Below are 25,392 nucleotides of genomic sequence, written 5' to 3'. Positions count from 1 at the left end.
ACTGATTCTGGGTCTTTTATTGTGCCAGATAAATCGTGAAAAGGCCCTTTCTAGATCTAAGATGACCTTCTTTGATATCCATAATAGTAACATCGGTAAAGGATAAAAAAATCTGGGGAGTATGTTCATCTTTAAGAGACTGATTCTGCCCATACAGGAGAGGGGAAGGTCATGCCATCTCTCAAGGTCGTTCTTAACTATTCTGATTGTAGGCTCAAAATTAAGTCTCAAAATTAGGTGACACTTTAATACCAAGATAAACAAAACCCGAAGAGGCCCATTTGAACGGAAAAGAGCTTGTGCTAACCCTAACCCTAACCCCAGGGGCATGGCCTCAGATTTTGTGTAATTTACTTTATAGCCAGATATTGGAGCCAAATGAGTTGATAATTGACAGAGTGGCTGGGACTGATACCTCAGGCTTTGAAAGAAAAAGTAAAACGTCATCAGCATATAATGCTATCTTGTGAGTGGTCTTGCCTAAAGTAACGCCATGTATTTCCTTACTATTCCTGATGCGTTCTGCCAACGGCTCTAAAGTGAGGGCAAAAAGAAGGGGGAAGAGCGGGCAGCCCTGTGTTGTCCCTCTACCGAGCGGGAAGGGAGAAGAACGCATGCCATTGGTCAAGACACAGGCCTTTGGTGAATGATAAATAAGTTTTATCGAATTTATAAACTCCTCTCCTAATCCAAACCTGCCCAGCACATCCCACATGAACCTCCACTCAACCCATAGTAATTACAGACATCCCTTTTCTTTTTCTTTCTTTTTAGTCAGACCCAGATGAATTCAACTTTTAACCTTTTGAATTAGCATCACAGCTGTTATAGCCCTGACTGATCATAAAAGTGCAGTGTGGCTATATTAGGTAAACATTTTCCCAAGCTTAATGTTCACAGCTGAATTTAGGCTTTAATACAGTCCAAATTAAAATTGTCGAGTGACAACTCGTCACAAATATACTGTATTTACCCAGTGGTAATCGTTGCACAGTTTACGGCCGTCCATCCACAAATGCCTGCGCAGCTCGGGGGGACTGGAACGCATGTTTTCCCACGTTGAACGTGAAGGTTAGGATGGCGGGAAACCGCATGAAGAAGCAAATGTTCAGTCCGATCAGACGTTCACACACCTTGTTGAAGCTGCGCTGCTTCTCCTTCACTGCAGCTGAGAAATCTTGCTGGATGTAAAGCTTCTGTCCCTCGTGTGTCAGCTGCCGTCGCTCCCTCAGTGCAGCCATGATCCGCTGTTTACCCCCGGAGTTGTGCAGCTTGATGATGATGGGTCTTGGGCGGTCTCTGCCGGCGGGTCCGAGCCCTCTGTGTTGATTTTAATTATGCCCCGTTTAGTATCCAAGTTCAACATCTTCGGCAGCCAGCGTTCAAAGAAGGCAACAGGTTGCTCACCTTCAGCTCCTTCCTTTAAGCCAACAACCCTGATATTGTCCCGTCTCGTCCTGTTCTCCATGTCGTCTGCTTTTTCAGTGAGAGCTTGTAGCTTCTTCTCGACTACCCGGAGCTTGTTGTCGGTGGTAGCTAACATGTCCTCCAGTGTAGACACTCGGCCCTCAGCTTCGGCCAGTCTTTTACTGTTGTCTTCCACCCGGGTTGTCACTACTTACAATGCATTTGCAAATGTGGCCAGCTTCTCCTCTAATAACTTGCCGATGCTCTCAGTAACTTCCCAAACTAGCTGTGAGGAGTAGCCACCAGTACCCGAGCCTCCATCTTGCGCCTCGGCGTTAAGTCGGCTCCTCGTTATTCTTTGACATTTATTTCGGGCGGAACCGGGTCACTTTCCTTGTTTGACATTGTTAGGAAGCTGATAGCGGTCAGCAGGGTGTAAAAATACCAGGTGGTGGTGGGTAAAATTTAAATTACGTTCGATGGGAGCAGGAGCTCAGTGCCAGTCCGACCTCTCAGCTCAGTGACGTCATACCAACCCTTATTGTAACTTTAACAGACATGTTCCAACCTGCACCAGATTTGTCATGCTTCAGAAGAGTCCAGGCTTGAACACATCTATGTTTCAATATTGACTACTATTAACAAATATGACCAATAACAATAATAATTAAGAAGAAGACATATAATAAGAATCGGCTAATAATATGAATTAATATATGCTAGACTACAAGGGCTTATATGTGTGGTATAAATATATAATGTTGATTCAAAGTATCACAAAAGAACACAAACAAATAGCAGATTCGACCAGCACATATCCACATCCAGTGGGGAGAACAAGTATTTGATACACTGCCGATTTTGCAGGTTTTCCCACTTACAAAGCATGTAGAGGTCTGTAATTTTTATCATAGGTACTCTTCAACTGTGAGAGACGGAATTTTGCATTTTATTGCATGACATAAGTATTGGATATATCAGAAAAACAAAACTATTTGGTACAGAAACCTTTTTTTGCAATTAGAGAGATCAGACGTTTCCTGTAGTTCTTGACCAGGTTTGCACACACTGCAGCAGGGATTTTGGCTCACTCCTCCATACAGATCTTCTCCAGATCCTTCAGGTTTCGGGGCTGTCGCTGGGCAATATGGACTTTCACCTCCCTCCAAAGATTTTCTATTGGGTTCAGGTCTGGAGACTGGCTAGGCCACTCCAAGACCTTGAGATGCTTCTTACGGAGCCACTCCTTAGTTGCCCTGGCTGTGTGTTTCGGGTCGTTGTCATGCTTGAAGACCATGACCCATCTTCAGAGGCAGAGGCAAACAGGAGGCAGAGAGGGGGGAATGACATGCAGGATTCAAACCGGGGTCGCCTGCAGCGAGGACTGTAGCCTCTACACATGGGGCGGGTGCTCTACCCCACTGAGCTATGCTCTACCCCACTGAGCTATGCTCAACCCCACAGGAGGGCTTCTTAAAGAAAAACTAACAGGTCTGTGAGAGTTGGAATTCTTACTGGTTGGTAGGTGATCAAATACGTATGTCATGCAATAAAGTGCAAATTAATTATTTAAAAATCATACAATGTGATTTTTTGGATTTTTGTTTTAAATTCCGTCTTGCATCAAATACTTGTTCTCCCCACTGTAGATCTGAATATTACACATCCTGTGCTTTTGTTTAAAAAAAAAAAGTACCGTTTATAATGTTTATGGAAGTAGGCACCATCTAGTTTTTAAAATGAGTGAGTTTATGTTTGGGTACTCAATGTTGTCTGCCAGAGGATAGCATCTGGTATGTTTCTTAGTGTGCAATATTTGATGTAAAATGGGTACAAATTGATACGATTACAAGAAATCATAGGATAATCATGGGAATAATGATACTCAGCTGAATTGAATTGCTTTCTCTGAGCGGAATGTATGTAACAAGTGAGCTTCACGTTTTTTGAACAGAAGATCATAGTGACCTCCTTTCTTGGGCAGGCAGACTATTTCTATGCCAGTGAAACGAAATGTGAAAATATTGTGATTCAATCATTAAAATGAACAGCAACAGGATGTCTTGATCATCTACACGGATTTAACTTTTATGTTCACTCAGCCTCTGCTTAAATTGTCTGGACATTTTGCCTACATAAGCCATTCTAGACTGAGGGGCAACTTGTCAAGTATATCACATGCACAAGTGATAATACCTTTTAATAGTGAACCTTTTCCCTGTGTGTGGATGACTTTTGAAAATTAGTTTTAACGGTATTGTTGCACTGCGCACAGTGATAATTCCCATTTGGTAATGTTTAATAATGTCTTACTCTGTGTCACAATATTCTTGAATATTAATGCCAACTCAGGACACTTCACATCAACTGTACTACTTTTTCTATGCCTTGAGTAGCAGCCAAAAGCCAAGTTATGGGTCCTACCGAGCGGGTATGTTTCGAGTGGGCATTGCACTAGTTCATTACTACACAAAGTAAACCAGATACATGAGGGTTTGTAGTTGGTTTGAGAGACCTGATAGATGAGATGAAATCAATGTTACAATACGCCAGGCCTGGACTGGGACACAAATTCGGCCCTGGACTTTTTGGTACAGACCGGCCCACTACAATCCATGCTCAGATACTGTGCCAACTCACGTTGATGTACATTTAAACACACAAGCCCTTAATAACAGTAGTATACTGAACAATATCCCTTATATTCTGGAGACTTGAATAGGCTTGAATTAGTTTTAACTGTATAATGTGAAACTGTTGAACGAGCAATAAACCATAAACAATGACTTAAAAAAAATATGTAAAGCATCATAGGCTACATATGTTTTATGCTGTTAGTTAGATCAATGTCCATCATGAACATATTAGACTATAGGCACAAAGAAAGGTGCATGTTGACACTTGAAACACTTTAACTCTGGTGACCTGATTTGGCAGATGTCATTATAGGTAGAAATTATCAAAAATTGTGAAAATAGCAGATCTACATGCTCAAACCACATCATATTGCAACATGTGAGTTGAGTGGTAAGCTTGCAGATTTGTAATTATGTGGCATCCTTTGATGAAAATAGTGGTAAGTGGTTAATAAAAGCAACTAATCAATGAATCAGGATAGTATATGAATATGGTTATTGTTTTCCAATACTTTAGATAACTAGATTTAGGCCTAGTTGTAACACACCACACTATGCAGAGTTTGCTATTTATGTTAAGTAAAGTTCATAGATAGTTAGTAACCATTCTGAACATTTAATGAGTGTTTATCCACACCATACTGCAGGTACACACCTGCTTAAAACTCTATCATCACTTCCACATGGTGGAGAGTCTTCCTCAACCTGCTCCTGCACCACCATGGCAGCGGGAGCCTCACCTGACTCACTGTCCGACACCTGCTGCTGAGAGGGACCCACTCCTGAAGCCGCTCCGGCCACGCTGGCCCCCGCAGCAAACATTTCTGATTTTTTTTTTTGCTCGTAGCAGCGTCGGTTGCTAGAGTTTTTTTATTTTATCTCTTTGTTTTTCCGCTCCGCCTTTTCGCTTTTTAGCCGCATTGTCCATTTTGTTGTAGTAGTATCTCTCACTATCTCTCATCTGATTGCATGTCATCAAAGGTGATTGGACGAGAGGGGGTTGGGGAGGGTCAAGAACCAGCATGGGTGGGACTCCTGGGCCTCTGTAGCCTATCATAGGGCCACTGGGCCAGGTATTCTTTAGACAGACAAGCCAATGGGCCTCTAATGTGTCTGCAGGCTGCAGCGGAGCTCTGTGGGCCGGTGCATGTCTCTGCCCCTGGGCCCGGAGAGTAACCATGGCAAGGCGCAGCAAAAACTAAATAAACAAATAAAAAAAATAAAAAAACGGCCCACCGGGAAAAGTCCCGGTACTCCCTATGGCCAATCCACCCCTGCAATACGCCGCTCTGAATTTCCATCTGTGTTGTGCGTGCCAGAGTTGTACCAGTGCCAGGCTTTAAGAAGCTGATGAAGGTTTTGTTGTAAATACTTGCTTGGTTCCTGGCCTGGTTTGTTATGAAGATTGGAGTCTGTTGTGCTTTGGCGAAAACCTGGAGTCTGGATCTTGTAATAACTTATCTATCTTAAGATAGTCAATGGAAAGGGCGTTTATCCAAGTGGTACTATCAGTTCACACCCGGGTGCGAATTAGCTGCTATGTATTTTGTTGTCTCTCGTAGCTTTAAGGATCAAAGGTGGTTTGAGTCAGTGGTCTGTTTATGCAGGATATTTTGCAGAGTGTTGTTTCGATCTTCTGATCAGTGAGGAGTTTGGAAGTCTCATCTGTTATCTGCCAGCATTCCTGGGGGTCTGAAGAAAGAGCTGGTCTGTTCTTTGAGGCTTGTATCGTCTACCTTCAAAACATGCAGGGATTTTACCCTACAGTTATGTTCACAATATGGTAGCTAAAATAATTCCCAGTTGGACAGGCATCAAAGTTTCTCAAAGATTTAACTCTCACGACATAAATAGACTGTATTATCTCATTAAGAGTTAACTAAATGCATATCACTGCAACACAGGGCGTTTTCAGTGGTCCAACTGGGAAACTGATAATGCTTGTCATAGAAATGGATCATAAGATTGTGGTGTTTTCACAACTTCAGCACAGAGGATTCTAAAGTTTACTGAAACTTCAACAATATCTGCTGACTTACCTTTGAAAGACAGCTCCACTTGCTCACCAGAGTCACAGAGTCTGCAGATACTTCTCTGCATGTGCAAAACAGAGGGGTAGAGGTATGTGGCTCAGGAGGTAGAGCGGTCGTCCTTCAATTGGAAGATTGGTGGTTCGATTCCCGGCTCCTCCAGTCCACATGTCGATGTGTCCTTGGGCAAGACACTTAACCCCTAATTGCTGTGTTGCTGTGCCAACGGTGTATGAATGTGTATGAATGGTTAGATTCCCTCTGATGAGCAGGTTGGCACCCTGCGTGGTAGCCCCTGCCATCAGTGTATGAATGTGTGTGAAAGGGTGAATGACTTGTCATGTAAAGCGCTTTGAGTGGTCGCACAGACTAGAAAGGCGCTATATAAGTACAGTCCATTTACCATTTATAAGTGGTAGGGCCACACAAGTCTCCTGCCTGTAAGGGGCGGTGGTGGAGTGCTCCCCTATCATGTCTCCAGCATTGGAGAGCAGCCTCTGATGGACAACCCTAGTTGTCCATGATGAGAGCAGGTGCAGGGTTATTGAGGTGAAACAAACAATTATTTTCTTCACATCACAGTTGGTTTAAGTTACATTGTTTAATGCTGCAGTGAGTATTGGTCAGCTGCTCCCCCCTGCTAACATTATTTTCTGAGTGATGGAGTAGAAAGTTCACAATATGCATCACTAGGGCTGGCCGATGTGGCTGAAAACTGTATCTATAAAAGTGTTTCATATCAGTCAATATCAATAATTATGGATTTTTTAAAATGTCCTATTTAAAATAAGGACCAGGGGGAAAAAATATTTAAATTTAAACACTTTTATTGTAAACCTAGCCTTCCTCTGATTTTAATCACCTGTTATCAATTAAGGCAGACAAGGAAAATAAAAGGCCAACACAACCATGAAAAATCCTCAAATAAATAAATGTATACATCCTGTAAAAAACTGGTGTATAAGTCACTGTCGATTTTGGGGGTTATGCTGAGTTTCAATTAAACCTTTTAAAAGAACTCAGTTTAGTTATTCAATACAGTGTGTAGCTGTGTGCTTACTGAGTCCCAAAAACTCGTCAACAGAGTTCTCACTTTGTGTTAATGGACAACTGCATCTGAGTCGCGCTTTTGCACGTCCATCCATCCATCCATCTTCTTCCGCTTATCCGGGGTCGGGTCACGGGGGCAGCAGCCTAAGCAGGGAAGCCCAGACTTCCCTCTCCCCAGCCACTTCGTCCAGCTCTTCTAGGGGGACCCCGAGGCGTTCCCAGGCCAGCCGAGAGACATAGTCTCTCCAGCGTGTCCTGGGTCTTCCCCGGGGTCTCCTACTGGTGGGACGTGCCCTGAACACCTCACCAGGGAGGCGTCCGGGAGGCATCCTGATTAGATGCCCGAACCACCTCATCTGGCTCCTCTCGACGTGGAGGAGCAGCGGGTCTACTCCAAGCTCCCTCCAGATAACTGAGCTTCTCACCCTATCTCTAAGGGAGAGCCCAGCCACCCTACGGAGGAAGCTCATTTCGGCCGCTTGTACCCGCGATCTTGTTCTTTCGGTCACTACCCAAAGCTCATGACCATAGGTGAGGGTAGGAACGAAGATCGACTGGTAAATAGAGAGCTTCGCCTTTCGGCTCAGCTCTCCTTTCACCACGACGGATCTGTGCAGAGTCCGCATTACTGCAGACGCCGCACCGATCCGCCTGTCGATCTCCCGTTCCATCCTTCCCTCACTCGTGAACAAGACCCCGAGGTACTTGAACTCCTCCACTTGAGGCAGAATCTCATCCCCGACCCGAAGAGTGCACTCCACCCTTTTCCGGTTGAGGACCATGGCTTTGGCGGATTTGGAGGTGCTGATTCTCATCCCGGCCGCTTCACACTCGGCTGCGAACCGATCCAGTGAGAGTTGGAGGTCACGGTCTGATGAAGCCAACAGGACCACATCATCTGCAAATGATGTGGTCCTCTCCAGCACCCCCAAATAGACCTTACCAGGGAGGCTGAGGAGTGTGATTTCCCTGTAATTGGAACACACCCTCCGGTCCCCCTTCTTAAAAAGAGGGACCACCACCCCAGTCTGCCAATCCAGAGGCACTGCCCCCGATGTCCACGCGATGCTGCAGAGTCGTGTCAGCCATGACAGCCCCACAGCATCCAGGGCCTTGAGGAACTCGGAGCGGATCTCATCCACCCCCAGGGCCCTGCTACCGAGGAGCTCGGTGACCTCCACCCCAGAGATAGGACAGCCCACACCCAAGCCCCCAGGCCCTGCTTCCTTTCCAGAAGGCGTGTTGGTGGGATTGAGGAGGTCTTCGAAGTATTCCTTCCACCGATTCACAACGTCCTGAGTCGAGGTCAGCAGCACACCGTCCCCACCGTACACAGTGTTTACGGTGCACTGCTTCCCCCTCCTGAGACGCCGGATGGTGGTCCAGAATCTCTTCGAAGCCGTCTGGAAGTCTTTTTCCATGGCCTCACCTAACTCCTCCCATGTCCGGGTTTTTGCCTCAGCGACCGCCCTAGCTGCGTTCTGCTTGGCCTGCCGGTACTTGTCTGCTGCCTCCGGAGTCCTACAGGCCAAAAAGGCCCTATAGGACTCCTTCTTCAGCTTGACGGCATCCCTCACCGCCGGTGTCCACCAGCGGGTTCGGGGATTGCCGCCCCGACAGGCACCGATCACCTTGCGGCCACAGCTCCGGTCAGCCGCCTTAACAATGGAGGCACGGAACATGGCCCACTCGGACTCAATGTCCCCCGCCTCCCCCGGTACATGGTCGAAGGTCTCCCGGAGACGTCATACGTCTGCCAGACGTTCCCAGCAGACCCTCACAATGCGTTTGGGCCTGCCAGGTCTGCCCGGCATCCTCCCCCACCATCGGAGCCAACTCACCACCAGGTGGTGATCAGTTGACAGCTCCGCCCCTCTCTTCACCCGAGTGTCCAAGACATGCGGCCGCAAGTCCGACGACACGACTACAAAGTCAATCATTGAACTGCGGCCTAGGGTGTCCTGGTGCCAAGTGCACATATGGACACCCTTATGCTTGAACATGGTGTTCGTTATGGACAATCCGTGACAAGCACAGAAGTCCAATAACAGAACACCGCTCGGGTTCAGATCAGGGGGGCCGTTCCTCCCAATCACACCCTTCCAGGTCTCACTGTCGCTACCAACATGGGCGTTGAAGTCCCCCAGCAGAACGAAGGAATCCACAGGGGGAGTGTTTTCCAGCACCCCCTCCAAGGAGTCCAAAAGGGCAGGATACTCTGAATTGCTGTTTGGACCATAGGCACAAACAACAGTCAGGATCTGTCCCCCCTCCCGAAGGCGGAGGGAGACCACCCTCTCGTCTACCGGGGTAAACTCCAACATACAGGCACCAAGCCGGGGGGCAATAAGTATTGCCACCCCTGCCCGGCGCCTGACACCAGTGGCAACTCCAGAGTGGACGAGAGTCCAACCCCTCTCGAGGAGACTGGTTCCAGAGCCCTTGCTGTGCGTCGAGGTGAGGCCGACTATATCTAGCCGGAACTTCTCAACCTCACGCACCAGCTCAGGCTCCTTCCCCACCAGAGAGGTGACGTTCCACGTCCCTAGAGCTAGCTTCTGCAGCCGAGGATCGGACCGCCAAGGTCCCCGCCTTCGGCCGCCGCCCAGCTCGCACTGCACCCGACCCCTTTGGCCCCTCTCACTGGTGGTGGGTCTGTGGGAGCGGGGTCCCATGTCCCTTCTTCGGGCTATGCCCGGCCGGGCCCCATGGGGGAAGGCCCGGCCACCAAGCGCTCGCCTCCGAGCCCCACCCCCAGGCCTGGCTCCAGGGTGGGGGCCCCGGTGACCCGCGTCCAGGCAAGGGACACAAAAAACCAATTGTCTTGCTCGTCATTGGGGTTTTCTGAGCTACCTTTTGTCTGGCTTTTGCACGTCATACTTCAATATCAGTTTGGTTTGTAAATACTGAGACATCACATCAACTAGTGTCTGAAATACTTCTGATCAACACACAACCATTTTCTATACAGTATACAGCAGTAACATGGTAGATGTATTTTCATTAACTGCAGACACAGCTGGAGTGTGCAGTGCTTGCTTGACAGCGCTGTTTATAGGATGTTATAGTTCATAAGTGTGGATGCTCACATCGTTATCTTTATAGTTATACATTGCTAAGTTATGCATCATGGTCATCTAATGATAATGATTTTGTCATTCAAATCAAAAAATGCTTGCAAACATGATTTTTTTTACTTTTGTGAAGAGGGACCATGGATGCATAAAGAAAATTGGATACATTTCAGAGGTGGGGCCCCGTTCATTCCTATGAATGTTATTCAGTGGCACATGAAGCCAAAAATGCCACTTCCAGAAAACAAGCTGAACTCGCTCTATGGGCCCAATGTACCCATGGAGCATGTTCACCAGAGACTTCTGCTGGCCAAGACAGCTATCTTCCGGTTTAGCTTTCCAGCTAACTTGACTTGACTTGAATTTTTTACTTTTGCAAATCAATGCATTTTTGTCCATGTTACGATGCATGTAAGAATCAATTTTTTTTTTAAATTAAATTTGGTAGTCACAGCCAACCAGCACCGAGAGGCTGCTGTCAGACTGTCTGTCTGTGTGCTGGAAACACATAATTTGCTGCAGCCTTGACAGTCACTAGATGCATTTCTATGTGCTTTGTTGTAGGTAGAGGCTCTCCAGGGTCTGTGGGGAAGTGTCAGTACAAAGCTTTAGTCCTGCAGTTTGTAGGTTAGCAAAGTCCCAAACAGTAGACTCTTTATCAGCATTGGTCTTGGAAGGGTCAGAGCTGATTTTGAAACAGAGGGTGGCATGTTCAACTCATGAAATGCTGATTTTTATAAATTTGGTGTCAACAATAGTATCATTTTTTTGCATTTCATCACCATTAAGTCATAATTTAGTTTACAGCTCAAAAAAGTCAAGTGTGAGTTCCATTATGTTGTATGCTTACTGAGCTCCTGTCCTCCATATTCTCAGATGTCTTCAAAAATGCCATGAAACTGGGGACTTTTCCAGCAATCCTGGTGACATATTCAGCCAGTGCCTTACTGCACGTGAGTAAGATTAGCCACACTTCTTTACTGTACTGGTGACCATTTAAATCTACTGTATACTAAATCATGTTATGCTATGTTCTGTTGTTGTAAGTCCATCTACTTTCAAGCCAGTATGGAAACATGATTAACTATAAATCCCTGCCATCCATTGGTACTATTAGGGTTTTCATCTCCATTACCAGTTTAACTGCACTGAGTTGTACCAAATTGTGCCCAAAATTGACCACCTCTGTAGTCAGGCCAAAGTGCACCCAACCCACATCTAAGCAGGTTGCATTGCTGTCCCAACCACAGTCTACCCACGATGACCCCCTTTTAGCAATATGATATAATTTGAGAGTGTTTCCTTTCCAATGATACCAGACACATCTCTGAGTCTCAAACTATGTGGGATCTGTGCTGCTCACAACTTGAGCATGTCGTTTAGGCTAACAACATAAAAAATAGGGGCATGTATTAAGTGGTTAAATGTCCCTTCAAATAATTGAGATCGAGAGCCCTTTTTTTTGTCCATTCTTTAAACCCAACATCCAGTTTGCTTGGTTCAAAGTTCAATTTTTTTTATCTTGAGCTTATTTTGGGTTTTCTTTTCCAAGAAGGGTAGTGCTGCGCCTCTTGAAGCACTAGTGTCTAACTAACTCAAGTCAGTTTGTTTCTTTATTTTGCAAAATCCATTCTACCATTGCACGTAGTTGTGCTGCCCAGAAATATATTTTTAAATTTGGGAGATTAAGGCCACCCTGCTTTTTGGGATACATTAATTGTTTCAGTTTAATTCTAGGTTTTTTCTTTTGCCAGATGAATGTAGAAAATAACTTATCTAGCATTTTGAATACTGATGAAATAATCTGGGGTATAATAATCTGGGAAGGATGTTCATCCTGATTGTTTCAATTCTGCTGAACAAGGACAGTGGAAGAATCCCCTATCATCTACACTGTGTTCCAAATGATTATGCAAATTGGATTTAAGTGTCATCAACATTTAATTTTTGGTTTTTCAATTAAACTCATGGATGGTGTTGTGTCTCAGGCCTTTTTGGGTCACTGAAATCAATCTCAGACACCTGTGATAATTAGTTTGCCAGGTGAGCCCAATTAAAGGAAAACTACTAAAGAAGGACATTCCACATTATTAAGCAGGCCACAGGTCTCAAGCAGTATGGGAAAGAAAAAGGATCTCTCTGCTGACAAAAAGGGTCAACTAGTGCAATGCCTTGGACAAGGTATGAAAACATTAGATATTTCATGAAAACTTAAGCATGATCATTGTACTGTGAAGACATTTGTGGCTGATTCAGAGCACAGACGGGTTTGTGCAGATAAAGGCATAATGAGGATGGTTTCTGCCAGACAAATTCATCGGATCAAGAGAGCAGCTGCTAAAATGCCATTACAAAGCAGCAAACAGTTATTTGAAGCTGCTGGTGCCGCTGGAGTCCCACAAACCTCAAGGTGTAGGATCCTCCAGAGGCTTGCAGTTGTGCATAAACTTACTATTCGGCCACCCTTAACCAATGCTCTCAAGCAGAAACGGTTGCAGTGGGCCCAGAAATACATGAAGACTAATTTCCAAACAGTCTTGTTTACTGATGAGTGATCATCTTCATGCATGACAATGCACCATCTCATGCTGCAAAGAATATTTACGTGTCATTGGCTGCTATGGGCATAAAAGGAGAAACTCATGGTGTGACCCCCATCCTCCCCTGACCTCAACCCTATTGAGAACCGTTTGAGCGTCCTCAAGCAAAAGATCTATGAGGGTGGGAGGCAGTTCCCATCAAAACAGCAGCTCTGGCAGGCTATTCTGACTTCCTGCAAAGAAATTCAAGCAAAAACTCACAAGTTCAATTGATGCAAGAATTGTGAAAGTGATATCAAAGAAGGGGTCCTATGTTAACATGTAACTTAGCCTGTTAAGATGTTTTTGATTGAAATAGCTTTTGATTTCAGTAAATATGACCTTGTAATGCTGCAAATTCAACAAATGAAAAGTTTATTTTTGAAAAACATACTGTTATCATTAGCGGGTTGGGTCAATAAAATTCAAATTATAACAGCTGACGACTTAAATTATACTCATTTGCATTGACTATTTAGGTAAATCTGAGGAAAATATCATTTGCATAATAATTTGGAACACAGTGTAAATCACATTATTTTAGGGTAGCCCTTTTATAATGGAGATGCAAATCACTGATGTGCACATGTGTATGAAAAAAGGGCAGTTGGTTTTAACAGTTTGTAAGAGGCTGCATGTTAAGAGTTTACATAACCCATCAGTAGTAGGTCATTATTAGTTATTTTAACTGTCTTAAACACTATTTCTTAACATTTGAATGAACAATGGCACTGATGTTGTTAAAGAAAATTGCATATCAATGGAAAAAATGAATTGATTTGGAAATATACAGTACATAGGCAGCCTGAACCTTGTGTGAGATGCTGAATAATTGTCTGTCAGTATTTGAACTTAATATGCTGCTGTTTGTTTTCTTCAGGGTCTGAGTTTCCATCTAGGAGCTGTCCTGCTCTCTTTGGGCTTTATCACATACATTGAACATGGTATGAAGAACATTTTTGTTAGTATGAAAAAATATTTAAAATCCAGCGGAATTGATTTTTTTTCATGTTCTCCTTGGAGAGAAAAATCAAAAATCCAAGCCATCCACCTTTTAAATTAAGTTGCACTGTTAATACAGTAATTATGGCAGCCAAATCCAAACTGCAACTGTAGGCTACCGTAAGTACAACAGTAGCAGCACAACTAAACAGTCCGATTTTGTTAACTTGTTCAAATTTAGTTGATTAATTTTTCTGAAATTTCCCGTTACCTTTTTACTAACCAACTATTGCATTATATTTCTTTTTTTAATTAACATTTTTGACTGCAAAAAGGGATAATTAGGGTTGAGCATAGCTCAGTGGGTAGAACACCCGCCTCATGTGCTGAGGCTACAGTCCTCGCTGCAGGCAACCCCGGGTTGAATCCCGCACCAAGCGGTCCTATCCTGCATGTCATTCCCCCCTCTCTGCCTCCAGTTTCCTGTCTCTCTCTACTAACCTGTACATTAAAGGCAAAAAGCCCCAAAAAATATACTAAAGAAAAAAAAAGGGATGATTAAAAATGTTTTCAGTTGGATTGTAAATGTAAAAGTGATAAACCACAGGTCAGCCAGACTAAACACATTTGTAGCAATATCATAGAATGCTAATTCAATATGATTCTATTCAGCTGCTGTTAGGAATGGATATTTTAAGCTTTTTAAACATGTGTGACCAAAATAAACAATAGATAATTTCTGCATTTCTTATTTCAAGTACTAAGTCATAAACTCAATGTGTAACTGTCCACATACTTACTTTCTGGACTATAAGTGCATACGTGTTAACCAATGAAAAAGCAGAACCTCAATTTTTACTATACATATATATATATATATATATATATATATATATATATATATATATATATATATATATATATTCATACATTTTTTTTCCCTACCCTCAGCTCTGAGAAAGAAGCTTGCAGCCATCTTCAGTGCTTGTATCCTGTCTAAGCCCTGTGCTCCTGGCTGCTGTCATCAGCACAAGAAGGTACATTTTCAATTCTACTCAGCTGTGGAGCAGTATGGGGCTAAAATGAACATGGAAATCAATGCGTTGCACCACTACTAATATAGTTTTCTTATTTTAGTGCACTATACTTGTGCAAACAGGTATTTAATATTATGAATTTAGATCATTTGTAGAGATCTGTTTTAACTTTGGCACTAAAAGCTCAAAAAGCCTATATAATTGGATACAATGTTGAAAAATAATAAAACTTCCAGATATTGCTGCCATTTCACATTTAATTAAAATAAAAAACACCCAAATGCTGCAAAACCCAAAATGGGAGCAATATACAGCAGTTGATGACATTTCTGAGAGGTGATGGCAAGACCACCATGACAATTAGGCTACATCCATACTAATATGTTTACATTTTAAAGCTCATAACTTTTGCTACGTTTACATCTAGCATCCACACTACGCCGGCATTTTTGAACCCCTAAAACAGAGACTTTTGAAAAGACTGCTGATTGTGTTTTAGTTTGAAAACTCTGGCATTTCATTTTAGCATGCATGGGTGAAGGTAATTACTATTACCACTACTTTACTATTCACAACATATCCTTCCCTGATCTGTCGTGCCCCTATAACATGAAATGTGACGTGAAATTAGTTATGACTACCAGTGGTTAATTCAACATGGATAATCTTGTTGGTCCAATCAAAATTTCTTTTGTGTCTTACTTTTACTTTTACTTACTTGGTTTTACTTTTTGATATCGCTGTTCTTCTGCCATCCTTCATGCACGTTGGTGTGAACAGAGAATTTTTTTTCTGAAATGGCACTAAAATGTGTGTGGACTAATGGACTGAGGCTTAGTTACAAATCTGTGATGTTGAGTTTCAAGGTTCACTAATTTGGGTGGATTTATTGTTGAATAGCACTTTGTTCTTTGACATTTTTGTTTAATTTGCATTGAGAAGAAAAGTGTTCTTCTGTCCTGATAGCTGGACATTCTCAAAAAAAAAATCTAAATGGTGTTTTTGGTGCATATGATGTGTCCAAATTCAGATGCTTTGCACAAGACAAGATTTGGGGAAAAAAAACATGCCTATGGATGAAATGTCCTGTATCTGTAAGGGTATGTAGAATATTCTTGCATCTTTTTTTGTTTGCGTTGATCTGCAGGAATATTGGGTGATGCTGCTGAACCTATTGTTCAGCCTCCTGACCATCTTCCACCTCACCTACCTGGGCTCCATGTTTGATCCTGGAGTTGATGAACAGGAAGTTGAAGTGGTAAGGAACAACCCAAGGATCTAGCTTAATATATTTATATTACATTTATATGTCATGGAATTGTCAACAAGATACAGTGCTCGGTGACTCCATTTAAAACGTCTTTTAATGATAATCAGACTAGTTTCATTGATAAGTGTGACAGCAATTTTTAAATAAAAAAAAAACAGCAAGTTGCAAGGTGACTAGAACATCTTGGTGAATGAGAGCAGCAGAGTAAGGACTCCTAAAATGTTTAATAGCATAGTTTAAAAAGCATCATTTCAAAAATTAAATGAATAACAATGAAATAAATAATAAATATAAAATTGTAAAGCAACAGTGAAATATTTGAAGACATGAAAGTGGACTCATTATTGAAATGTTAATGCACCATTCAATTTCATTAAATATTATATTTTCAATTTTAGACATTATTTCAAAATACCCTCTTTCAAAAGTGTGTTTTTATTTCATAATAGCCTTTTCCTTAGTAACATTTAATTCAGGGGCTAGCATTTGCTGTTTGCGTTATATTGAGCTCTGTGATAAAAGATGAGTGTACACCACTGTCATAAAAAGGGATGTTCTGGAATAAAATTGGTCATGATGAAAAGTAACATTACTAAATTCAATTCAGTTTTATTTAGCGCCAAATCACAACAAAAGTTATCTCAAGGCACTTACATAAAGCAGGTCTGGACCGTGCTCTTTAGAGACCCCACAAGCAAGCACTTTGAGACAGTCTCAAGGAAAAACTTCCTTTTAATGGGCAGAAACCAGAAGCCAACCTGGGCTCTAAGTAGGTGGCCATTTGCTTTGACCGGTTGGGTTGAGAGATAAAAAAGTCTAGGGAGAGAGTAAGTGAGCAAGAGAAAAGGAGAGGGAGAGAGAGAAGCACAATAACAATTAAAGCTGCAAGCAGCGAGGGACGTTTACCTTTCATTTCTGTCATTCTGTGTGCCGCACTAATAAACTACTGATTGAAAACATTGCTGACATATCTTGGGGCTGTTGCACAAAAGCAAAATTAAAAAATCCCGGTTAACTGAAAAGCGAGGCTCAACAAAATCTCATCAGTGCATCCTGGATTAATCTGTTGCACGTTGTGCACGCCAATCCAGGAAGAGGATATGCAAATATGTCATGCCAGGTCTAAGTAATTCCGATATGTGCGTGTTCATGGCTTTCTTACACAGACCACTCGATCGATCACAGATTTACTGATGCAGACATGGAAAAAACGTGTGCTGCACACCTCTTACCAAGTGAGCAACAGCTTCCAATGGAAACTAATGAGGAGGTGAAACATGTATGTTATAAGAGAGAAATAAGTCTGATGTAATTAAACAGAGACCAAGCCTAACAGAGAATAATGGAACCACTGAATGTATAAGTAGTCCAAATATATAAAATATATACACTTACTAACTGTTACAGAGAATTCTTTTTCAATGGTTAACCTCTGCAGTAGAGAAAAGTGTACAGGAGTCCAGGATGTCTTACGCTGGAATTGTTTATTGAAGCTCAATCAAAGTATTATCAATACATTCGTCTGATGCACGATGCCACCATGATTCTGAGGACACTGCCCTCCATGCCCTCCATCACGAATACTCTATGCCCATACTCAGTGCATCTACAGTAATGAACTATTGGTTTGCACAAAATAAATCTCCATGGTAACATGCTCCTCTGCTTTTATGCAACCAAGCCCCGGGGATTTTCGATGTCCTGCCATGACATTTCACAGCCTTATAACTTGTCTCCACATGGTCTGAGCTATTCTAAATTTCATATGCTTGTTAAGAGTCCCGGTCTGAAGACATGTACAGTACAGGCCAATATTCAGTGATGCCAGTAGTGCCACCTACTGGCAGCAGGAAGTGATATGCGTCATTCTTTGACTAATTACTCCATGAAACTCAAATAGGTACACATGAGATTGACTCAACTAAAACATTGAAAACCCTGCCTTCCAAATTGATGTAGAACAATGAAATGTACAAGACACGTGTATCATGTAAAGACACACTAAAAACTGGTCAATTTTGGCGTTCTTTTTTTTTTTTAATGAACTCCTACATTTTTAACTTGACCATGAATTTTCCACCATTTTGAATTTCTTTTTGTGATTTTCATACTGTAGGTCTGATTGCTCCCTCATTTTTGTAGTAGTAGTAGTAGTAGTAGTAGTAGTAGTAGTAGTAGTAGTAGTATAAAACTTAAATCTTGTTTATATAGCAATAAAATAAGTCATAACTTATTCAGTGTTGTTGTCAGCATCAGACTAAGTTACTAACAGTATTGAATGAATATACAGTAAGTCATAGAAACCATGTCATTGGCTGAATGTTGTAGCAGTGTAAAATTTGGTGTTAATGTCATAACATGATAACTGCAAATTGCTGCATTGTCATTTGACTTTCATATTTACAATTGCTGATGAATTGCTGACACAGTCAAGAGATTGATTTTGTCAATTACATTGACAAAATGTGACTGGAACATTGTTTGACTTGTAATTCATCACTAACAATTTTACTTTTTTCTAATAGTAAACAGTATAACCTTTTACTATTTAAATTTCAGCAATGAGTGAAAAGGGGGTTAGTTACTGCAGATGAAGACATCTCTGCCAGAGCTGTGGATGCACTGTAAATTGTTCTGGATTTGCCAATATTTAAAATCCGAGATCAGGAAATACCTTTGAGTCAGTTGTATATTCTTAAATTTAATTTTAAATTTATATGCTTTCATTAGTCAGGAAATCTTAAATTTAATTATTTATTGGTTAAAAAAAAAAAAGGTGCAATACCATCCATCCATCTTCTACCTCTTATCCCATGTCGGGTCGCGGGGGCAGCAGACTAAGCAGGGAGGCCCAGACTTCCCTCTCCCCAGCCACTTCGTCCAGCTCTTCCCGAGACATAGTCTCTCCAGTGTGTCCTGGGTCTTCTCTGGGGAAGCTGCAATACATTGAGAATCAATTTATACTGTTGTCTTTCACTGTAGAAAACGTGTTTCAAGATTCAGTGACACAAACTCAAGTTCAATTGCTTGATTTAAGAATGACAGATAGGCTTTCTTTGTAAAACAACATTTTATTCAATAGTAATTGCTCAATAATGCTTCAACTTGAATGGACACTTTAATTTTCACTGCTCAAATGCAGGTGACCCCAGCTTCTTAGAAATTCAACGTCACTGGAAAAGCAAGAGTTATCATTATCAAATTTGATCAGCCTGACAAGGTGAATTGTATGGCATGTAATTAACTCCTGACACAGTAAAGTTCTGTCAGATCCTACTTATGCAAGTCAGGAAGTTCAAGTTATTGTTGTAAACTACTAATACTGTCCTTTCAATCCCACATCAATAACATTACCCGGTCTTCCTACTTCCACCTATGAAACATCAATCACCTTCTCCCCTCCCTAACCCCCCACACTGTCGCCATCCTTGTCCACAGCCTCATCACTTCCCGTCTGGATTATTGCAAGTCTCCTCTTTGGCCTCCCTCACAAATCCCTCCATAAACTTCAACTGGTATCATTACTCGAACCCCCTCCATCCACCACATCAATCCTGTCCTCCAACAGCTCCACTGGCTCCGGGTTCAGTTCCGTATTCAGTTCAAAGTACTTCTGTTAACATTCAAGGCCATCCACAACCTCACCCCCCCATATCTGTCCGACCTCCTCCATGTTCCCTACTCCCTCCCGCTCCCTCAGATCCTCTTCCTCCATCAGGAATGGTTCTAAATGTGCACAGCCACGATAAATAAATCAGTTCTGTACATGGACATAGAATTTACTACTTGTATCAAGTTTTTCTAGAATTCCACAGCACATTCATGACCACACACCCCAATGATCACACCTGCACATTTCCATCTTGTTTGCAGGGTTATGCTGCCATCCATACCATCCAGAGGTGGTCTGAACTGAGCTGGGCCAGCCATTGGCTTATGTTGGGCTGCTGGATCTTCTACCGTTTAATTCAGTGATGCCATCGGCGCAAAGGGGAAGGACTGATGGACATTAAAGGCAATGAGTTTGTGTCAGTGAATATCAGTGTGTTGTGATCTGATGAAAAGGACTGTGTCACTTGATGTGAATAAACAAACCTCTGCAGACCTGTTTGAACTGTATCTAATATATTCTGGAGAGATGGATAGATGCTGAGTGGAATGTAGCAAATACCCACAGTATAGTGAATGAGTACATATTAAAATGATCAGTTCACTGATTTAATTGCATTGGAAATATGATTGGAACTAATAAAGGACACTATGGGTAAGAACCCACTATGGGTAAGAACCCATAGTGTCCTTTATTAGTTCCAATCATATTTCCAATGCATCCTAATGGTCCTTACAGCTGAAATACATCAGGCACTGATGTGACTCAACACCAAGGCAGGGTGATTTTTTATTTTTTTTATTTCACCTGCTACACCTGTGTTGTTGCATGTGATAGCGTGCCAGTCACTGGGTTTTGTGATAATGCATATATTAAAATTTGATGTTATCATGATTAAAATCAGTTCATCAGTCTATCTACTCAGTGCTGTTTTCAGAGTGCTGTGTCAGTACTTCATTATCAAATCCATTCCACTTGCCCATTGAGAGAATGGCCAAATCATTGAAAATCCATTCCACATTTTCACTACTACCTTAAACCCAGGCAGATTCTCACACGCACGCACACGTACTGCTGATGCTCGGTTGTCATTTATGCTCAGATGCCAGGTAGCCAGGTTAAGATGGATCACACACTGCCACAACAAAGTGTTCAGGTCATTGATAACATACTGCAAAATGAAAACTTGGCATTTAACAAAAAGTTTGTATTTTGTTCACCTGTTGCTTATAACCATTTTTTTCTTGTTACAGAGTCTATACCGACTCAAAACCTCACTGTTAGGTTAGCTGACAGTTAAAAAAGTTGTGATATGGGGAGCCCTCAGTTGACTGATTAGTGCTTTCAGTATGCTTCCTATGCTGATGTATGTATATCTATGTTTTTGTTTTTTTATAACTTTTTTGCTGCTATTGTGTCTTTTGTATTTTTTTCTATTAAATGTTTCTCTAGCTATAAACAGGACTGTCTATATTTTTTTTGGGTTATCATCAACCAGTATAATGTCAGATTGACACATGCAGAATGGAACTATGAACTCTGGTGTGAATGGTATTTTAATCCATAATAATACCTTCCCAACTTTCCTTGTTCATGAAAAATATGTGTGGACCATCACTACATACATTTATGGCATGTTTATAATATTGCATATAATATATCTCTACAGAAATAAACACAACTAAACAGTAAAACATATGAAAATGGGGGTTGAGCATAGCTCAGCGGGTAGCGCACCCGCCCCATGTGTTGAGGCTATAGTCCTCGTTGCAGGTGACCCCGGTTCGAATCCCGAGCCGAGCGGTCTTATCCTGCGTGTCATTCCCCTCTCTCTGCCTCCTGTTTCCTGTCTCTCTACACTGTCCTGAACATTAAAGGCATAAAAAGCCCAAAAAAAAAAAAAAAAAAAAACATATGAAAATGAACACAGAATGATGCAATGAAAGTATCATCAAAATGTAAAATCGCACACAGACACACTTTTTAATTAAGGGAATGTGAAGTGTGTCTAAACTTTTGACTGGTACTGTATGTGCAGAATTTGACAAGGCTAAAATCTCTGATCTTGTTTGTTTGCTTGATTTAATTCATTCATTAGAGTATTGAAAGGAAAAGGGACAACTTGGTTGCTGGGTCCGCAACTTTTTAGGTTAAACCTTACTTTCATAATTGTACAGAGTACAACTCCCTGTTACTTAGCTGACTATATTTTTGTTAGGTCAGACCTCAATCATACATACACAAGGTCACTCTGAATTATTGTTCTTTTTTTCTGCTCAAAATCGTCATTGCAATAAGTCCATTGTCATTATGTGATCCTAAATGGAAAAAAGCTGAAAAACAGCTAATGTCAGATATGTAAAAGCTTTGTTTTTTCATTGAATACCACTGCTGCTGTCTTTAGTATGGCAAAATAAATTTACAGTAAATTATTTGGTTAATTCCTAAATCTTGTTATTTGTTACCTTTAGGGAAATTTGGTGGCAGTCTGTGCAGAACCAGGCCAAACAGCTATAATAAGATGAGGGGGAAAACACACCAGGTGGAGGCCGACCAGCAACTGATTACTGAGTCTAAGTTTCAGCACACCATTTAAGTCCAGTTGTTATTAAAAATAAGACATAATATTTCAGTTACATTATTTAGGCTACACAAATCCACAAGCGACAGGCAACGCTTGGCTTTGACAAACTTCAGATCTCCCTGAACAGACTTCCTCACATCCCCACTGCTGCATAAAAGCTTTTATATTCCTCATAGCCTTGTGGAGGCAGAACTCCAGCCTCAGTCTGTCTTTAATATTGTACCTCCATAAGATCACAACGTTGTATGTAGGCTCAGCCTGCAGTCAGTCTCTGCGAGACAGAGGGCTCAGCTCTGAAATTATTGAGGACCTAGAGACAGATTGGACTCAATCTGCAGCATGGTCCACAAAATTAGCAAAAAAGGTGATTTTCTGGTGAGAAATTCTCAGAATGTACTGTACAATCAAGAGACTTACAATGAAGGTATTGATATATATTGACATATTGATAAATATTTCTCTCATATTCATATATTTTATGCACACATTCATACATTTTGCTCTCATGCACATGCAATCATATGAAGGACAAAAATAAATACACATATAAATATATAAATGCATAAATAAATAAATACATAATTTTAAGTAGTGAAAAAGGCTAATTTTGCATTTCTACATGTATATTATTTGTGTATTTCTACATTTATGTATTTATTTATTTATATATTCATTTATTTCTACATTCATTTATTTATTTATTTCTACGTTTATTTATTTATTCATTCATTTATTTCTGTATTTCTACATATCCACATTTATTTATTTCTGTATTTCTGTCTCCTTATGTTAATTAGGTGGGCGGTTCTAACATTAGTCTTAAGCACGATTGATTTGAATGATGTGTGTGATGCTAATGAAGTCAATGTAAGCCCTTCAACTTTTGACAAGCGCATGACCTGAATCTGCTCTCTGATTGGCTTCATTCAGTTTTCCCACGCCCACTTTTATTGGCAGCGAATTGTTGTTGTCTTATGTTTTTTAGTCTAATGTGATTGGACAGTTCCGGCTGTCATTCACTCTCCAGCAGCAGGCGATGGAGGACGAGCTGAGACCACCCGGAGCTTCTCCCGCTGCTGTTATGAGACATGGGGTCTGTTCGAGCCGCATACTTTCCTACTACTCGTACTAACTCTGATGTCATTTGAAGTATGTAGTGTGTTTCAACTGCGTAGTATGTGATTTAGAGTATGTGAGAAGTTCCCGGATGGTTCACTAGATTCGCCAGAAATGCTGAGTATGCATGTCACTGCCTGATTTTCGGAGCTGCCCGATTTGCGGAACCGCCATCTGCAGTGACAATCACAATGCATCAAGCATAGACATATATATGGCATCAAGAGCTGACTACTCACACTCAAATTACCCAAGATGCAACGTAACTTGCATCTTAAAACCCAAAATACATACGTCACAGATCAACACCTCGGTGGTTTTAAGTTACCAATTCTATCGTTATGGTTTTCTTAATAATAAAAGGTAATGGATGTTATATTTTTAACCCTAAACTTTGAGTTGACTTACTCTGAGATGGGAAACTCTGAGTATCAGGTTCCAGAACAGCTGATCTGAATTAGTTCAATCAACTATGAGGCTGTGTTCGAAACCGCATACTATATACTTCTATACTACATACTTCCATCCTACACACTACACACTAAATGACCAGATAGTAAGCGCCGACTGTTTACACCATAGACTGTAAAAAGAATGGACGTAGCACCCGTGACGTCACCCATTGGTTTGGGGGAGTCTGTTTTGTGCCTCTACTATGGGCATTTGGACTGCGCCATCTTGGATTTTAGTGGGCGTGGGAGAGGTGATAACTCTATGGGTCAGCCGGCCGAGATCCCGCCCACTGAACTCGAATTAACCGTGCCGAACTGAGCTAGCCTAGCGGTTCCAGCTGGAGGGGAAGCATGGGATGGTCGGTCTGACTGACGCCAAGGTGATCCAGAGGATCTCCAAGGAGGAGTGGCGGCTCCACTGTTGTCGCAGGACATGTGAGGCCAATGAGTCGACACCTGCTGGACAGCCTGGGCATCCCGTTGCTTTGACAATCTCTGCATACCAGACATTTTTAGTACGCAGAGGCGCCATCTCAGCTGCATCCAGGACCCACGGACGTGTAACTGTACATCCTGCCCGTTTATTGCTGTGCCAGGGGCTCCACGTCTTTGGCGTACTTCCACCACCACCTCAACCAGTTCATCTGATACCTGATCGTGTGCCATGGCTTGTGATGAAATATATTGTATTCTCATAGAAATGAAAATTCACTTTTTAATGTAAAACCTCCTTCCTCAGGAACAAGAGCTAGTGCTAAGCACGTCTAACAAGCTGGCATTCATTTTTGACTGCTCTTAATATTTTCCTCTATACACTGCAAATATTTGAGATTATTGAACTTTACTGACCTTTACTGGTTTCTACCTTTGAAACCATTGTATATTGTTAAATTGTAAAAACATGCTGCTGTCTGCAAGTCTCTAATCTTTTTTTTCATTTTACTGAAACACTGTATTTCTCTTTAAGCCTCCCAAGTGTTAGGGACTTTTCCATCATTAATATGCACTGGGTCAAACTAGGCTTTGCGGTCATAGCAAGGCCACGCGAAATGTTTGGTTTACATATTGTCTCCCTTTGAGTTAGTGGTAAGCAGTGAGTCTGCTCCTTTTGGGGGGAAAAGGAGGCATGCCTGGTAAGGCTGCTCAATTAATCGAAATTTGATCGTGATTACGATTTTGGGACCAGACGATCTCAAAACGAATAAAATCGGGGGAAACGATTTTTTGTCATGTTCCTGCAAAAAGCTGCTCATGCGTATTTCAGTCCCTCCTCCGCAGCATGCACTGTACACCATAGCTGCCCACACTCCCGTTTTTCCCAGATTTCTCCCGTATTTTTAGACCCATCTCCCTCCGCCCTCCCGTTTTGTCTTTTCTCATCAGAATCTCCTGTAATTTTGCAAGCCCCAACTTTGTTTGTTAATAATGATGAGAAGCACACAATAACAAAGGTTTTATTTTGAAAGCTTAGACCGAAGACCGCTGCAGCTCCGTGAGTTTGACAGAAGTCATTAAAAAAATGTCTCAGCTACAAGTAATTATAGAAATCCTGCGCCTCTAATGAATATTTCCCTTTAATCCTTTCAAAACTAAGTTGTGTATTTT

At 41.8% G+C, this 25,392-nt stretch overlaps 1 protein-coding gene across 5 annotated transcripts in view; it reads left to right on the top strand.

Annotated features, from left to right (window-relative positions):
* The window catches only part of LOC128357919 (protein-serine O-palmitoleoyltransferase porcupine-like), an 83,888-nt gene extending 63,612 nt beyond the window's left edge, over positions 1 to 20,276 (top strand). For all 5 annotated transcript variants that reach the window (XM_053318342.1, XM_053318344.1, XM_053318341.1 and 2 more), the window contains 5 exons: positions 11,074 to 11,150; positions 13,657 to 13,720; positions 14,670 to 14,755; positions 15,903 to 16,013; positions 19,899 to 20,276. In XM_053318342.1, the coding sequence (XP_053174317.1) occupies positions 11,074 to 11,150; positions 13,657 to 13,720; positions 14,670 to 14,755; positions 15,903 to 16,013; positions 19,899 to 20,000 (440 nt within the window). In that variant the 3' untranslated portion in view covers positions 20,001 to 20,276. The remainder of the gene's footprint in view (positions 1 to 11,073; positions 11,151 to 13,656; positions 13,721 to 14,669; positions 14,756 to 15,902; positions 16,014 to 19,898) is intronic.
* Positions 20,277 to 25,392: the final 5,116 nt, after the last annotated feature.

The sequence above is a fragment of the Scomber japonicus genome, chromosome 4 (assembly GCF_027409825.1).
Source record: "Scomber japonicus isolate fScoJap1 chromosome 4, fScoJap1.pri, whole genome shotgun sequence".
Classification (NCBI taxonomy): domain Eukaryota; kingdom Metazoa; phylum Chordata; class Actinopteri; order Scombriformes; family Scombridae; genus Scomber; species Scomber japonicus.
The sequence above is the reverse complement of the archived record's forward strand: the minus strand, read 5'-3'. Positions and strand labels throughout refer to the sequence as shown.